Below are 13,645 nucleotides of genomic sequence, written 5' to 3'. Positions count from 1 at the left end.
GTATCAAATGCGAGGCTGTGTAAACTCAAAAGACATGAGGAAAGCCTGATTGCTTACGGGCCATTCCATTCAGCTGTACTGGTCGAAATCGGATCCTTCAGTCAGGCCGATCGGTCGAAGACATCGCAGAATAATGGCCTGGCGCTCGAACATCTGCTTCAAAGGGAATACACAAAGAAAGAAACGAGTCTCCTAACCCGATTAATCCTTCGCGTGATAAGAGATCAGCTTTACAAGAGGTTCAGTAATTGAAGTTCTTCGTAGTTCCATCCAGCATGCTCCCCCGCCGAGCCCAACCGGCACTTTATATCGACAGAAATATATATCTTGCGATGAACCACAACGTCGCCGATCGCCATCCCCGCAAATAAATAGAGGACATTTCGGCGCGTTGTCTGGATCAAAAGATCCATTAGTCAGGAGATAACAGCCCGATTCCTCCAACAAGCGGGGTGGTTGACTGTCACCGGGAGGCCTCCCGATATCTCTCCAGAATCTCCACTAAGTCGGGGTCAAGTATAAAGTCCCGGTTACACAACTCCCCAACCCCGCTAGAATCGCATTTCCAGATCTATCAACCCGAAAGAAATGCCCGTGAAACGCTCAATCAACGTCGTCGGCTGCCACTGCGCCGGCGAAGTCTGCGATGTCATTGTCGGCGGCGTGCTCGACGCCCCCAGCAAATGCTCAACGATGTACGAGAAACTGGTGCACTTCCGAGACAACGACGACGATATCCGACAGCTGCTTCTGAATGAACCACGGGGCCGTCCGGCCATGTGCACGAATCTTGTCCTTCCGCCGTGCGATCCAGCTGCCGATGCTGGGTTCTTGATTATGGAGAGCGAGGAGTACCCGCCTATGTCTGGGGGGAATACTATTGCAACTGCGACTGTTCTGCTAGAGACGGGGATGGTGAAGATGAAGGAGCCCGTTACGGAGTTGGCGCTTGATACGGCGGCGGGATTGGTTCAGGTGACGGCTGAATGTGAGGATGGGAAATGCAAGAACGTGGCGTTTGATAATGTGCCCGCCTTTGTGTTTGCCTTGGACTTGAAGGTTTATGTCTCTGGGATTGGTGCCGTGAATGTGGACGTTGCATGGGGAGGGATGATCTATGCGATTGTTGACGCGGCGTCGGTGGGACTGTCGATTGAGAACAAGAATGGGCCGAAACTGATTGAGGTTGGAGAGCGGATTAAGAAGGCTGTTCAGGATGCTTATACGCCTGTTCACCCGGAGAACCCTGAGATCAAGGGTGTCAGCATTCTGGAGTTCACGGAACCAATGCAGACAAGGCCTGATGGGAAGAAGTTCGCAGTCAATACCGTCGTTGTCTCGCCTGGCAGGTTTGACCGGTGCCCTTGTGGAACTGGAAGCTGTGCGAGGATGGCAGTTCTACATGCAAGGGGACAACTTAGTGTTGACGAAGTATTTGAACACCGCAGCATCATTGGGAGTACCTTTGACTGCCACATCCGGGGCACCACCAAGGTTGGAGACTACGAAGCTGTGCACCCGACGGTTAAAGGGAGTGCTTGGATTACTGGCTATAAGCAGATGCTGCTGGATGCCTCAGACCCATTCCCGCAGGGATTTAGGGTTGGCGACCAGTGGCATATTGGGGATTCATAGTGTGATAGACCTGAACAGTGCAATACAATTCGCCGGTATATTGTACATGAAGAATGAATACCTCCTTACAAAGTAAACTACTCCTTCTGGTCTCGCTGGGCAGTATCCCCATTTCTGCTGCCCCGCCGGTAATGCGTCCGAACGTGGGGTCTTGGTTGTGGATATAACCGACCAGAATGATGCCAACCACAGTTGGAGAAGCCGCCACATATTTAAAAATACTGTAATGAGGGTAACTTAATCCTGTTATCTCCCCTGGTTGGACCTGGCTTCTCCGCATTTACCAAATGAATTCGGGAACCCTCCCGGTCAGCGCTGGATGCGTCACTTCTATAAGTATTAGTCCCTCTTGAAATAGATAAAGCCTCCAGACAGCTTATTTCCAGTCAGCGACATCCCTCAAAATGGCCGATATCAAATTCTTCGACAACCCCGCTATCTACGATGTGCTGATCAACCTCTCCCAACAAGAGGCGATCGGCTTCCGCGACATCGTGGAAAAGACATTCGAAGACGTCTCAGTCGGCGGCGAGCGCCAGTACCAGCCCATGCCCAGCGTCTCCAACCGCGCAAATGGCCAAAACACTCTCTTCCGGCCCTTCACCTCCGATTCCAGCGTCGGGACCAAGATCACCGTCGAGCCCGCCCCCAATCCCGACGGGACCAAAGAGCCCCTCCACGGGACAATCATCCTCACCGACGGCATCGGAATCCCAACCGCAGTCCTCAGCTCTGAAGAGGTAACCGGCTACCGAACCTCCATGAACGTCATGGTCCCGTTCTCATGGCGCAAGCACGTCGACAATATCGTCATCTTCGGGGGCGGCATGCAGGCCCTCTGGCACACGCGATTGATCCTGACCCTGCGCGGCCTGGAAGTGAAAAACATCACATACGCAAGTCCCATTAAGGATCAGGTCGACAAGTTGATCGCGACGATTAACAAGGAGAAACAAGGCCGGTGGTCCACGAGTGCCTCCTTCCACTTCCTCAATACCACCTCCTCCAACTACCAGACCGAGCTGCAGGCTCTCCTCAAAACAGCGGATGCGGTATTCTGCACGACGCCGTCTAAGAAGCCATTATTCCCTGCTAGTTACCTTACTCAGGACCGGACGCGCCAGCCGCTCATCTCAGCTATTGGGTCCTGGCTGCCGGAGATGTGGGAACTCGACCATGGGCTTCTACATCATGCGATTTCCGCTGAGGATGGGTATAACCCTGTCTCTGGGGAGGGTCGAGGTGTTGTACTGACTGACGACCGAGACTTTGCACTGCAGAATTGTGGCGAATTGGTCAACAGTGGGATTGCAGCTAAGGATGTTGTTGAGCTGGGTGAGATCATTTCTCTACAAAAGAACAGAAGCTCAAGGCAGAGGATTGAGAAGACGAATAAGTTTATATCAGAGGGCTTCGTTGCGTATAAAAGTATCGGTGTGAGTCTTACGGATTTGACAGTTAGCAATGGCATTCTGGAGCTGCTGAAGAACAAGAGGAAGGAGCACCTATAGGCGGCTCCAGCCTATTCAGATTAGTGTTCAGATAAATAAATTCAAAGCATATGTGTCCGCTGGAAATAGTTCTCATCACTCTCTGTTGTAGTGAACCGACTTTTCATGGACGTGGGCTGACCGGTGCCCCTCCAGCTGGTTCAATCTATAATCGGAAATGCTTCCGATGCCAGATCCACAGTATACTGGACAATGAGGAGACAATGCGGGGATGCAGGCAGCTGTCAAGTCTGGTCTCTACATGCGGTAGAGGTACCGAGTAGCAGGTACTCCAGCTGCCAGATACCCTTCTACGTAGATTTGAATGAGTGATGTTGAGTAGAATCAGTCTATACTTTTGCAGGTCTATATGAGTGTAGATGCCATATTATACATTACCCCTCCATATTTTATACTTCCCCCATTACCATTATCAAACGGAAGCCGAAGCCTCCCCCTTCTCTTCGTCCTTGATCTTTCCACCCCCACTCCCCTTAGCATCACCATCCCCCTTCTTCTTCCTCAAATCAACCCATCCCATCCCCCACCCCGAGGCAAACGAGACAACACAAAGCGCTGCAACAAGATAAAACGCCCACCCCACAGCCCTCGAGTACCCCTTCAAGACCCCCACAAGGTCATCGCCAGCCACAGTCTGCCTGAACCCCGTCGCACCAGCCGCAATCACCACATCGGGATGCACATTCGGCGCATATCGCGGGATCTGGCTTTTCAACCCCTCGCTGAAAATCACGTTCGCGACGGCTAGAAATACGGACCCGCCGAAGGTCTGGCAGAAGGTGAGAATGGCCATTCCGGTGGAGAGGTCGTCTGGTGCGATTCCGTTTTGGACGGCGAGCATGGGCTGTAGCAGTTGCACTGTTAGTGGTTTTAAACCTTTAAAAAAAAGAAAAAAAAAAAAAAAAAAAAGAAACCGGGAATTGGGACGTACTGCTTGTGTGGCACAGCCTCGGCCGATACCGACCAGAATCTGATAGCCTGCCCATGCGGCTGTTGACGTTGTGGGTGTGAGAGTTGAGAGCAGTCCGGCGCCGACTGCCGCAATGGCTGCACCGCTGACGGACCAGGGGATGTAGTAGCCCAGTTTTCCGACTGGGAGTGTCAGAGTCAGCAAGGATACCACAACTCCTGGAAGAAGGATAATAACGCACTGAGAACACCCGAAATAACCGAAGCAACAAGCTGCGACAGAATCTGTGGAAGGAGATTCACACCACTAATAAGGGCGGAATCATCCTTGACTGCCTGGAAATAGATTGGCAGATAATACGCAATGACCATAGTCAAACCAAAGATCGCAGCAACATTGGCATAACTCGTATATGCGATGCGCTGGGTAATAAGGTGGAACGGAATCATCGCGTCGCGGCCTTTGTAGTACTCCCATCCCAGGAACACAATCGCTGTGGCGCCAGCGCCGCAGAACAGGCCGATGATGCGCGAGTCGTCCCATGGGTACTCATTGCCGCCCCATTCGAGGGCGAGGAGGAACATAATGGCTGCTGGGGCGAAGAGGACGAAGCCGACCAGGTCGAATGTCTTGTAGAAGGTGGGTAGGACTTCGAGGGCTGGGGCTTTTTTGCGTTGTTCAGGGACTCGGGTGAAAACGAGGAGAAGTGCGACGAGCCCGCCGATCGGGAGGTTGATATAAAAGCCTGGAGGCGAAATAAGTAAAATAAAATAGTTCATAACTGGAGAAGGACGTACACCATCGCCAGGTTGTGTATGTGGTGAGAGCACCTCCGACCAGGGGGCCTATGACCAGGCCCAGCTGCGTGAAGCCCATCAACATCCCAATAAGGGCTGCATCTATTAGCTATGAACATCGGAATGGCTTGGCGTAACATACCTGGTCTTTTGTGCATTGGAACAGCACCGGCGATAATCGTCAAGGCGCCGTTGATCATGCCTGAAGTTCCCATGCCTGAGACGGCGCGCCCTACAATCAACATCTTGGAAGACGTCGAAACACCGCAAATGAGCGATCCTAGCTCGAACAGCGCGATAAAGCTCATAAAGACGATCTATCACCATTAATCTCGCGAAGCAATAAACAGTAGACTGCAGACGGACCTTGGACTTGAAATGGGTGTAGAATTTACCCGTCAGAGGTTGTAGAGCGCAGCTAAACAATGTCAACAACGAACAGCCAGTTGATATAAACAATCACCATACCTAGCCAGAGTATAAGCACTGCCATACCACGCAACATCCTGCAGTGAGTGGAACTGGTTTGTGATTTTGGGAACCGCCTGCAACAGTCAGTCTCGTAGTCTGTAACCCACACCATAACTGCGAATGGGAAGCATACCGTCGCAACAATAGAGGTGTCCAGTAACATCAGAAATATCACCAGCGTAATCCCAGCCATCACCACGAAGAGCTGGAATCCTTCAATCCATTCCTGATGTGTTTCCGCGCTGTCATCTGCGGTAGGGGTCGACGCATCGTCGGGTCCGGCTTGTGGCGTTGAAGATGCATCTTTAACACCTTCTCCTTTTACGGATAATGTCTCCTGGGCAGAAGAGTAGCTATCCTGGTTTTCACTCGTGGGGTTTGGGTGTGAAAATGACTCATGATGTCGGTCGGCATTAAGGGCCGCCCCTTCTATGGCACGTTTTTCGTCCATGGACGACAACAAGGCTGATGGATCGAGAATGCACTGGAACGAGGAAAAAACCGCATTTTAAACCCGGAGACGCAATGCTTAAAACATTTTTAACGATCATCCCTGTGAGTCGCCAGACTTGTTTTCCTCCGTCTGCTGGTCTAAAGTCCGAGACGGAATCGGGGTCGGGGCGGAGTTGGTCCAATACCGCTGTGACTCTTTTGTCGCGCATTCCGCCTCTGATTCGTGACTCACTTGCGTCTTCGCTGTTCACGGAAGTCAGATAAATGAATACGGGTTTGGTCGTTTGTTAGGTCTTATGTGGCGGGTGTCATGAGATACGCCGGAAGAGAAGTAGTCGGACAATTAATATTGGAACCTAGTACCACCAAGCGCCTCCGAACGAGGGGTCCGATAGCAAAGCAAAATCTTGGGAGGACAGCCAAGTGTCGATAAGCTCCTGGTTGATCTCCGGTAGCGGTGGGACCTTGTCCGCTGGCGGGGCCGTGGTCGCTATATTCGGGAGTTCGGGGAGCCGAGACGCCCACCCGGCTCGCAGCCCCAGCAGTATTCGAGATGCCGTGGTGAAGCAGTCTGTTGTTTCGCTGTTGGGCGGATTCTGGATGCCTACTAGTTCCGCAGCCTTGAGGAATTTGTCGGCTACTTGTTGGGTGAGGAAGAGGAGGTCGGCTGTCCGGCGGACCATCACCGGGTCCCAACCGGGATACTCAAAGGTAGATAGACGGAGGAGTGCGATTAGGGAATGGGCAGTAGGAAACAAGATAGTTGAGGGGATGTATGCGAATTCGGATGCTGGGAAGCTGAGAAGCACATCGAATCGCTTTTGAACTGCGTTGAGACAGGCGTAAAGATGGTCGAGGCGGGTGAAGTCGATTTCGTCGGTTGCGGCAGATTTCGCCATTGCTGTTTCATAGATTGTCGTTTCAGCATGGTACAAATGTAAAGGCAGGATGTCTGGCGGTGTCAATACGAGTCTGTAGGAGTGGACAAAGAATCACATACTGTTCTGGAACAACTCCGGAGGCGTGGAATTTCGCACATCGTCGATCTGCGCCTGCAGCCCCTTGACGTAGACAGATAGCGGCGCCGTCCGCTGTGCATCACCTACTGCCTCGAAATCATTACCGAGCTCTTTTATTACTTTGTCGATTACCAGCTGGGCGCGGACCATCTGCGCCAGCGCAGCGTCGCCCGGTGCCTCTTTTGCTTCCTGCAAGACATCTAAACATTCTTTCATATGTGGTGTCCACCGCAGGGAGTCTGTGCGACCCAGAGTATGTGATAGACTACGGGGTCAGATAAGCCTGAACTAAGAGAAGGGAATTAAAGAACTCACACGGAGCAGACAACGAAACAGCCCAAAACAGCCCTGCGCTCGTCCATGGTGCGGGTTAAAGACACCCACGGCCGACACGATCCCTGACCGGTTCTGATAAATTGTGCACCGGGGACATCAGGCGCCTGGGGTGGGGGCCTGTTGAGACCTATGTCCAGGACCAAGCCAGTGACCATCTGCATGTATGGACCGAGGGAGATCTTGCGCGGCTGGCATTCAAATCCGATCCTGGGCAGTTAGCAATGGCATTAGCCATGAGCAAAGAACGTACCAAGCAAGGTATACAATCAGACACTGCAGGAGGTCGAAACTCCGATGACAGTCTACAAGCAGAGCATTTGCAGCCGCGGCCTTCAGCTCAGTATGGAGGGCTATCCGCCGCATCGTATCCTTGCAATGCAGTGTAACCATACTACGCCACAGGAATGGAGACTCCCGCTTAATCTTTTCGACTGGGGTAAGGGGCGGGATATACATAAAGGGCAAGTAAGGGAGTCTGTTGGCACAAAACTCATCGAGAATTTGTTGGTCGTCTGTGGCATAGTAGTTGTCACCAGAGACTGGATGAGAAGCCCCAAGCCGAGCACCGTCAGCCGCATGTCCCTGAATACCAGGTGGAGAGCAGCCAGGTGCTTGAGTCGCACTGCTGAACCCCGAATCCGACAGCGGAGCGCCCGGGCCAGGAGGCGTGGGATTAGACGCAGCGTTTGGCTGTCCAGCTTGGCTCGAGAGCAAGGTGGTGAGTTCATCCAGTCTGCGCTCCAGCTGCGCCGTCTTTGCAGCGACTGATCTGCGCATGGGGTTCATCTTGCGTGTTCGCCGAGCGGGTATACACTCTCGGTTCAGCCGACGACATCTTAGGTACTTGGTTAGTTCGTCCAAATCCGACTGACTATACAGCAGCGGCCAACACACCTCGCACAGCTTCCTTCACCATCAGCAACCAAACATTTGCATTTCGCCTGCGCGCAACTGGCGCAAGCGCGACCGTATGGGGCAGCCTTCCAAGTGGAGTCGGCCATTTCGGTGATAATGATACTATGCCTGCAGTTGTAGAACGGGGTTGGGCTGAGGAAGAAGGACCGCGTTGATGTGAGAGAAAGCCGGGCGGGATTCGGCGAACTCCGGGCCGGGCTTAAATGAGCGCAGGTTCCGTGACTGAGGGCGGAATTCGACGAATCCCGATTCGGATTCTGGAGTTTACGCAGTTAAGACCGTTACAAGTGTTTATCCATTGATAGTACTAGCTTGCAAACATGCATCAAGAACCTTACAAAACTGCACTAATCTGCATCTCGACCAAGCCTAGTGCCTCGCCAACAGCATTGGTGACATCCTCGTCACTGACTTCCCTGCCCAACAACCAACCCACACCAACGGCCATGTCCCGACGAAACTTCTTCGACGACTCCAGCGCGGGAAATAAGGCATGATGGCAGTGGGGTACACCAGGATACACATCCAGACGAGTCTTAACCCCATTGTCCCGAAGATAACGCTCATAGATCAATCCGTCGTCGCGAAGGGGGTCCAAACCCGCAACCTGGATATAGGCAGGCGGGAGCAGGTCCGCAAGATCGGCATACATGAAGGGCGAGAAGTTGTCAGATGTGACGTCGGGTTTGTACGCCTCCTTCGCGAGGTTTATGTCGGCCACGTTCATGATGGGTGCGTGCTCATTTTGGGTTCGCGATACCCAGTCGCTGCGGTACTGCGAGGGGATCCCTTCTTCCGTCAACGCCGTGATAGGGACCGCGATCCAAAGGCCGGTCAAAGGCGGGGAGAGCTTCTCTTTCACAGCGCGCTGGGCTGTGAGGGTGGTCAACTGGCCGCCAGCAGACACTCCGCCGAGGATGAAACCCTTGGAAGGGTCGGCGCCCAGAAGCGTTGCGTGCCGGGCTATCCACTTGACCGAATCCCAGATGTCTTCAGGGGCAGTGGGGAAAGGGTGTTCTGGAGCCAGTCTATAGGAGACGGTGATTGCTGTCGCCTTGTACATGGCAGACAGGGCTCGTGCGGACGGAGCAAGTTGCATGTTGGAGCCGACCAGATATCCTCCGGCATAGATCAGAACGATGACAGGGCTTCCGTCGACAGGGAGGACGCTGGGTCTGAATATGCGTATCTCGCTTTCGTGTCCATCTCGCATAGGGATGGTACCTACCGACTCCGTCGTTCCGACGGTGGGAGTTGTTTCGTACGCCTCCTTCTCTGCGGCGCCGTGCTGGGTGCGAAGGGCGTCGAGGGGGGCGCTGGTGAAGAAACCGCCAGAGGGAAAGGGCAGTCCGCCAAAGAGCTGATCTGTCAGTATAGTCTTGCGACATTGTGCTATTAACGTACAGCAGCGAACTCGGGGTCGGGCTTGCTCAGCGAGATGAGCTCCTCTTTGAGCTCAGGCTGAATCTGACCAAATTCGTCCGGAGAACCGTAGTCACCCATAATCGATGCAGCCGTCGACGATGATCAAGAGCAGTATTTGGAAACAGGAAGAGTTGGGCGAAGGAAGAGTGGGTTGTGCAGTGCTTCTTTATAGTCCGACTAGCACAAATTCAGCTGTTCAGCTGCGCCAGTAATGATACAAAAAACGAATCTCAAAATCAAGACCATGTGTTCGTCCCGGATATCCAAAGTTCATGATTGGACAGTAGATCTGGAAATCTGCCAGCCTTGCAAGCGCCTGCGCGTTGCGATCTCATCACAATTGTCACATACATCGCCTACTCCAGTCCCCATAGGCCACCAACCCAACAGACCCAACAGGCCCAACACCAGCACCCTCCACCACCAATCATCGGCCCCTAAAGCGGTTTCTGGGCGCTGATGATATGGAAATCGAAAACCGGATGGATGTCATTGCGCATCGCCTCCGCGCGCACACCCGCATTCAGCGCCTCGATCTCGTCGCGCGGCCACCCCAGCACATCGCCAAACAGCACAGACGTAAACCCAGATACACCCTCGACAAAGTTCACGCGCAGCAGCGCCCCGCACTCTTTCAGCCTCCCGTCCTTGGGCCAGATGCCCACTGGCAGCTTGAGTGTCTCCGTCAGGACCCGACCCTTGTCGAAGCCAGCCTCGCGCACCCACCGCTCCATCTTTGGCGCGGGGTCCATGGTGCGCCCGATCTTGTCGCAGGCTTCGATCAAGCCATTCATCATCCTGTTGATGCAGCTGTCGGGTTGCAAGCTGCCGTCCTCGCTGTATGGCCTGTTTGTTGTCTCCTGTAGCTCCAGCCACCCGCCGGGTTTCAGGTTATCAAAACACTGCCGGATTAACGTTGGCCAGTCCTTTATACTCCCAGCCATATACCGACAATGAATAAAATCATACTCCTCGCCGGGAACCCACGGCTTCTCAACATCGTCAACGAGAAACTTGACATTGGGCGGAACCCACGCGGGCTGGATCGGGCTGAGATCATTCCCCACGATCTCAGCAGCCTCGGGATACCAGTCCCCAAACTGGATTGCCCAGATCCCTGTTCCAGTGCCGATATCGAGAACCTTCTTCCCCGCCGGATCGAAAGGAGCCAGGAATAGCCTGTTGTTCAGCGCGCGGTAATACAGGTGGTGCACCATATCCAGGCGGTCCTGCTCGGGCTCATCATTGGGAAACGCATAACTGCCAGCCTGGTACGCGTGATAGCGACGCCCGTGCTTATATTCATATTGCAGCACGCTATCGGCCAGTGAAGTTCCAGTGCTCGATACGTCGGTGAGCGAGGCGACGTCCTCGTCGATGGCAATCTCCAATCGTGTTGTCGCAGCCATGTCGGATTCGCTGTCTCGTCACAGAACACGACTCGGCAGACGAGGCTGAGAATGGGGTGAAAATTCTCAATTAAAAAAGAAGCCAGAAAGCAAGGAACTCGGCTTGTGAACGCGGGGGGGAGGGGCACTTGTCGGGCGAAGGATTCAAACTAGGGGGGCGCTAGAAGCTGTTGGGGCTGGCTTACTCTTGGCTGTGTAACGGCCACTGGCAGTCTTGGATCATCGGGAATGGGTGCTTCATGCTTGCCGGTTCGTTCTGACTCGTGGTCTGACTGACTCATGGGATCGTCTCGTGGTCGTGGCTGATCGGATGAATCGAGATATTGCGCTTGGATCGCGATCACTCCTGGCATCCTCCCTGCAAGGCTGCAATCATGCAATGCGTCAGGGGTATCTCCTTCCTGAACGAGCAGGCACTGGAAATCTCTGAGCGAAATCATCGGCATTCTGACCTGACAAGACAGACTAATGCAGCCTGCTCCGCCCGTCACCGCGTCTGCATCTCATGATTGGGGCAAAGAAACCGCGCGATCCAGAGACGGGATGGAGTATAGAAAATCACGGCAACTGGGGACTTTATTATTATTCTATTCTATGAATTGCCACATCTGCACGAAGTGCTCGTCGAACTCCCCCCTCCCCTTCTCCAGTATTCATCGTTCACACCCACCATCGCCGGCCACGATGGACCGGGCTCAGTCAACGATCTGCCACTCGATGTGGACCCCTGGGCGCCCGTCGCAAACACCACCAGCCGCCCCAGAATCGCATACTCCAGCCTCAACTTGATACTATACGCAACCGGCTTAAAGACAACCTGCAGCGAAAACAGTCCCGCATACTGAAAGACAACAACCACGACGTCCAGACCCAGGATCACGACGTTGATAGCCAGCAGCTGGATCAGTATAATGCGGTGCGCACGCTGCGGGCGCAAATACAACAGCTTGGCTGTTTCCCAGATATAGATTCCCGACAGGAGCGACTCCTGGACACAGAACACGACGAGCTGGATGCGCTCGATGATGTTGTAGCCCGTTGCGAATCTGTCTTCGACCGCGGGCGTGACGGCGCCGTAGAGGAGGACGGTGGTGGGGATCTGCAGGACGATCGCATCGAATATAATCAAATAGAGGATTGCGCGCAGGGTGCGAGGTTGGTGGAGGACGAGATGCAGGCGCGACCAGAGCACGATCGAGTGCCCTGTTATCATGCAGTACCACCCGATCAGCACGATTGTGACGGAGACGTAGGGGGTGACGTTGACGAAGAAGAGCAGGATGAAGCCGAGGGTATTAACGATCAGACTGCATGATGTGATGAGCAGGCTCCAGAAGTAGACGCCCTGGTAGCGCTTGAATGTGGCCAGGCAGAGGATGATCAGCTCGATGGAGTTGTAGAGCGTGATGGCGGAGAACGCTGTGAAGGCATACTCCTCCTGCCGGGTGAGATCTTGGCTCACACTATCGGAGGACATCAGCGCTCATCTTTTCTGAGTTGATGAAGTGAAAGACGTTGAGATGTATCATCGGGAGGCGATAGCAGTGGGAGCCATCCCCGCAGCAGACTTTTCAACCTTTACGTGGAAGGCTGTGCGTAAAGTTTGTATAGCCTTGGCTCGCTGGAGCTAGAGGACAGCTCCATGGAACCGGAAACCCAAATCAGCGCGCTCTCATCGGAGATGCCGATCTGCGAGTCTTTACTGCGTATGTGACCATGGCCATATCCGGGAGACTTCAATAGTGGCACTGAAGCAGTACCAGGGCCGGAAGCTATTGCGCCCAATTGGCTTCCGATGGCCGTTTTGGCAGTCGATTTGATGACAGTCGACTTGGACACGCCGTTAGACGATCACAGATAGCCAAGACAGCAACCATGGGTCAAGCAAGCAGTCCGCCGTGGACCAGACAAGTCTAGAACCTTAAACCGCCATCCCCTGCAGCAAGATTCGATATTGGCCCATGGAATTCGCAGCTCAAGCCACTTTCAACCGGATCGTTCCTTTACACCGAACGCCGACGTTGGGACTAGCAATGAATCCAGGGAACGATGTGGGCAGTGCAGTGGCAGAAAGGCCACAGCCCATCTACCTAGGTGACTGCCCTGCCTTAGTGCTAGACAGCCATTGTTAGACGCTTCTAAATAGCCACTTCGGAGGCATTTACTGCAGTCGTGACAATAACTGGTTAGCGGAATATACAAGTAATAGGAAATAAAACCTGGCGGCGGTTTTATACCAGCACGGCGATGAAACAGCTGGGCCGATGGGATCGACTTCAACATGGCAGAGGTCGCAGGAATGGCCGAATCAACAATAGACATAGATCGCTAGGACTTGGGCGTCTTCTGAATCACTTTGAACACTCTAGACAGTGTAATTTTCAACGGGTAAACTCCGGTACACACGCGGGACAGTCCGACAACGAACACAGCGAAGTATAAGGCACCGCGGCCTAGTATCATGGTTGATGGAACCGAACTATGGTGTAGGTCTTACTAGATGAACATTCATTGTCACATTCATTGTCCCGAGCCTATTCTACGCTTCTAAAAACCTTCATATATGTACTTACAAGGCAGGGGGGCGATATCAGTCAACGAAGCACTGTCACGGATAACGTCCGATGGCTTCGGACCAGGTGAAGGTATATAACCTCTTGAAGAGCCTGTCTCCATTCCAAGATAGTATTTTAAAGTTTCACCCCTAATAAGCAAAATGAGCAAGCCTGAAAGTCTAACCGCGAAACCCATCACCGTCGCCGAT

At 53.3% G+C, this 13,645-nt stretch overlaps 7 protein-coding genes across 7 annotated transcripts; 2 read left to right on the top strand and 5 right to left on the bottom strand.

Moving 5' to 3' along the window:
* Nucleotides 1-588: 588 nt before the first annotated feature.
* Nucleotides 589-1,635, top strand: ASPSYDRAFT_92394 (proline racemase family protein; the record flags this gene model as incomplete). Its single annotated transcript, XM_040852673.1, has 1 exon — nucleotides 589-1,635. The coding sequence occupies one exon, from the start codon at nucleotides 589-591 to the stop codon at nucleotides 1,633-1,635; it is 1,047 nt and encodes a 348-aa protein (XP_040700011.1).
* A 254-nt stretch (nucleotides 1,636-1,889) lies between these two features.
* On the top strand, nucleotides 1,890-3,209 carry ASPSYDRAFT_48483 (uncharacterized protein). The gene is made up of 2 exons (XM_040847627.1): nucleotides 1,890-1,971; nucleotides 2,026-3,209. The coding sequence occupies exon 2, from the start codon at nucleotides 2,040-2,042 to the stop codon at nucleotides 3,144-3,146; it is 1,107 nt and encodes a 368-aa protein (XP_040700010.1). The 5' UTR covers nucleotides 1,890-1,971; nucleotides 2,026-2,039; the 3' UTR covers nucleotides 3,147-3,209.
* A 349-nt stretch (nucleotides 3,210-3,558) lies between these two features.
* On the bottom strand, nucleotides 3,559-5,775 carry ASPSYDRAFT_34192 (MDR family MFS transporter; the record flags this gene model as incomplete). Its single annotated transcript, XM_040845207.1, has 8 exons — nucleotides 3,559-3,990; nucleotides 4,078-4,238; nucleotides 4,298-4,801; nucleotides 4,854-4,955; nucleotides 4,996-5,170; nucleotides 5,220-5,271; nucleotides 5,322-5,398; nucleotides 5,458-5,775. 8 exons carry the CDS (start codon nucleotides 5,773-5,775, stop codon nucleotides 3,559-3,561), a joined length of 1,821 nt encoding a protein of 606 aa, XP_040700009.1.
* Nucleotides 5,776-5,954: 179 nt separating this feature from the next.
* On the bottom strand, nucleotides 5,955-8,336 carry ASPSYDRAFT_406379 (transcription factor domain-containing protein). Its single transcript, XM_040846118.1, has 5 exons — nucleotides 8,027-8,336; nucleotides 7,383-7,967; nucleotides 7,112-7,339; nucleotides 6,778-7,061; nucleotides 5,955-6,729 (listed from the first exon to the last, which is right to left on the bottom strand). The coding sequence occupies exons 1-5, from the start codon at nucleotides 8,131-8,133 to the stop codon at nucleotides 6,134-6,136; spliced, it is 1,800 nt and encodes a 599-aa protein (XP_040700008.1). The 5' UTR covers nucleotides 8,134-8,336; the 3' UTR covers nucleotides 5,955-6,133.
* Nucleotides 8,337-8,381: 45 nt separating this feature from the next.
* ASPSYDRAFT_60268 (alpha/beta hydrolase) lies at nucleotides 8,382-9,550 on the bottom strand (the record flags this gene model as incomplete). Its single annotated transcript, XM_040849833.1, has 2 exons — nucleotides 8,382-9,407; nucleotides 9,452-9,550. 2 exons carry the CDS (start codon nucleotides 9,548-9,550, stop codon nucleotides 8,382-8,384), a joined length of 1,125 nt encoding a protein of 374 aa, XP_040700007.1.
* A 92-nt stretch (nucleotides 9,551-9,642) lies between these two features.
* ASPSYDRAFT_406319 (class I SAM-dependent methyltransferase) lies at nucleotides 9,643-11,247 on the bottom strand. Its single transcript, XM_040846117.1, has 3 exons — nucleotides 11,067-11,247; nucleotides 9,824-10,926; nucleotides 9,643-9,649 (listed from the first exon to the last, which is right to left on the bottom strand). Exon 2 carries the CDS (start codon nucleotides 10,879-10,881, stop codon nucleotides 9,910-9,912), a length of 972 nt encoding a protein of 323 aa, XP_040700006.1. The 5' UTR covers nucleotides 10,882-10,926; nucleotides 11,067-11,247; the 3' UTR covers nucleotides 9,643-9,649; nucleotides 9,824-9,909.
* Nucleotides 11,248-11,473: 226 nt separating this feature from the next.
* On the bottom strand, nucleotides 11,474-12,358 carry ASPSYDRAFT_92388 (uncharacterized protein; the record flags this gene model as incomplete). Its single annotated transcript, XM_040852672.1, has 1 exon — nucleotides 11,474-12,358. The coding sequence occupies one exon, from the start codon at nucleotides 12,356-12,358 to the stop codon at nucleotides 11,474-11,476; it is 885 nt and encodes a 294-aa protein (XP_040700005.1).
* Nucleotides 12,359-13,645: the final 1,287 nt, after the last annotated feature.

Source organism: Aspergillus sydowii (genome assembly GCF_001890705.1).
Source record: "Aspergillus sydowii CBS 593.65 unplaced genomic scaffold ASPSYscaffold_10, whole genome shotgun sequence".
Classification (NCBI taxonomy): Eukaryota; Fungi; Ascomycota; class Eurotiomycetes; order Eurotiales; family Aspergillaceae; genus Aspergillus; species Aspergillus sydowii.
This window is presented reverse-complemented; position numbering and strand designations above follow the sequence as displayed.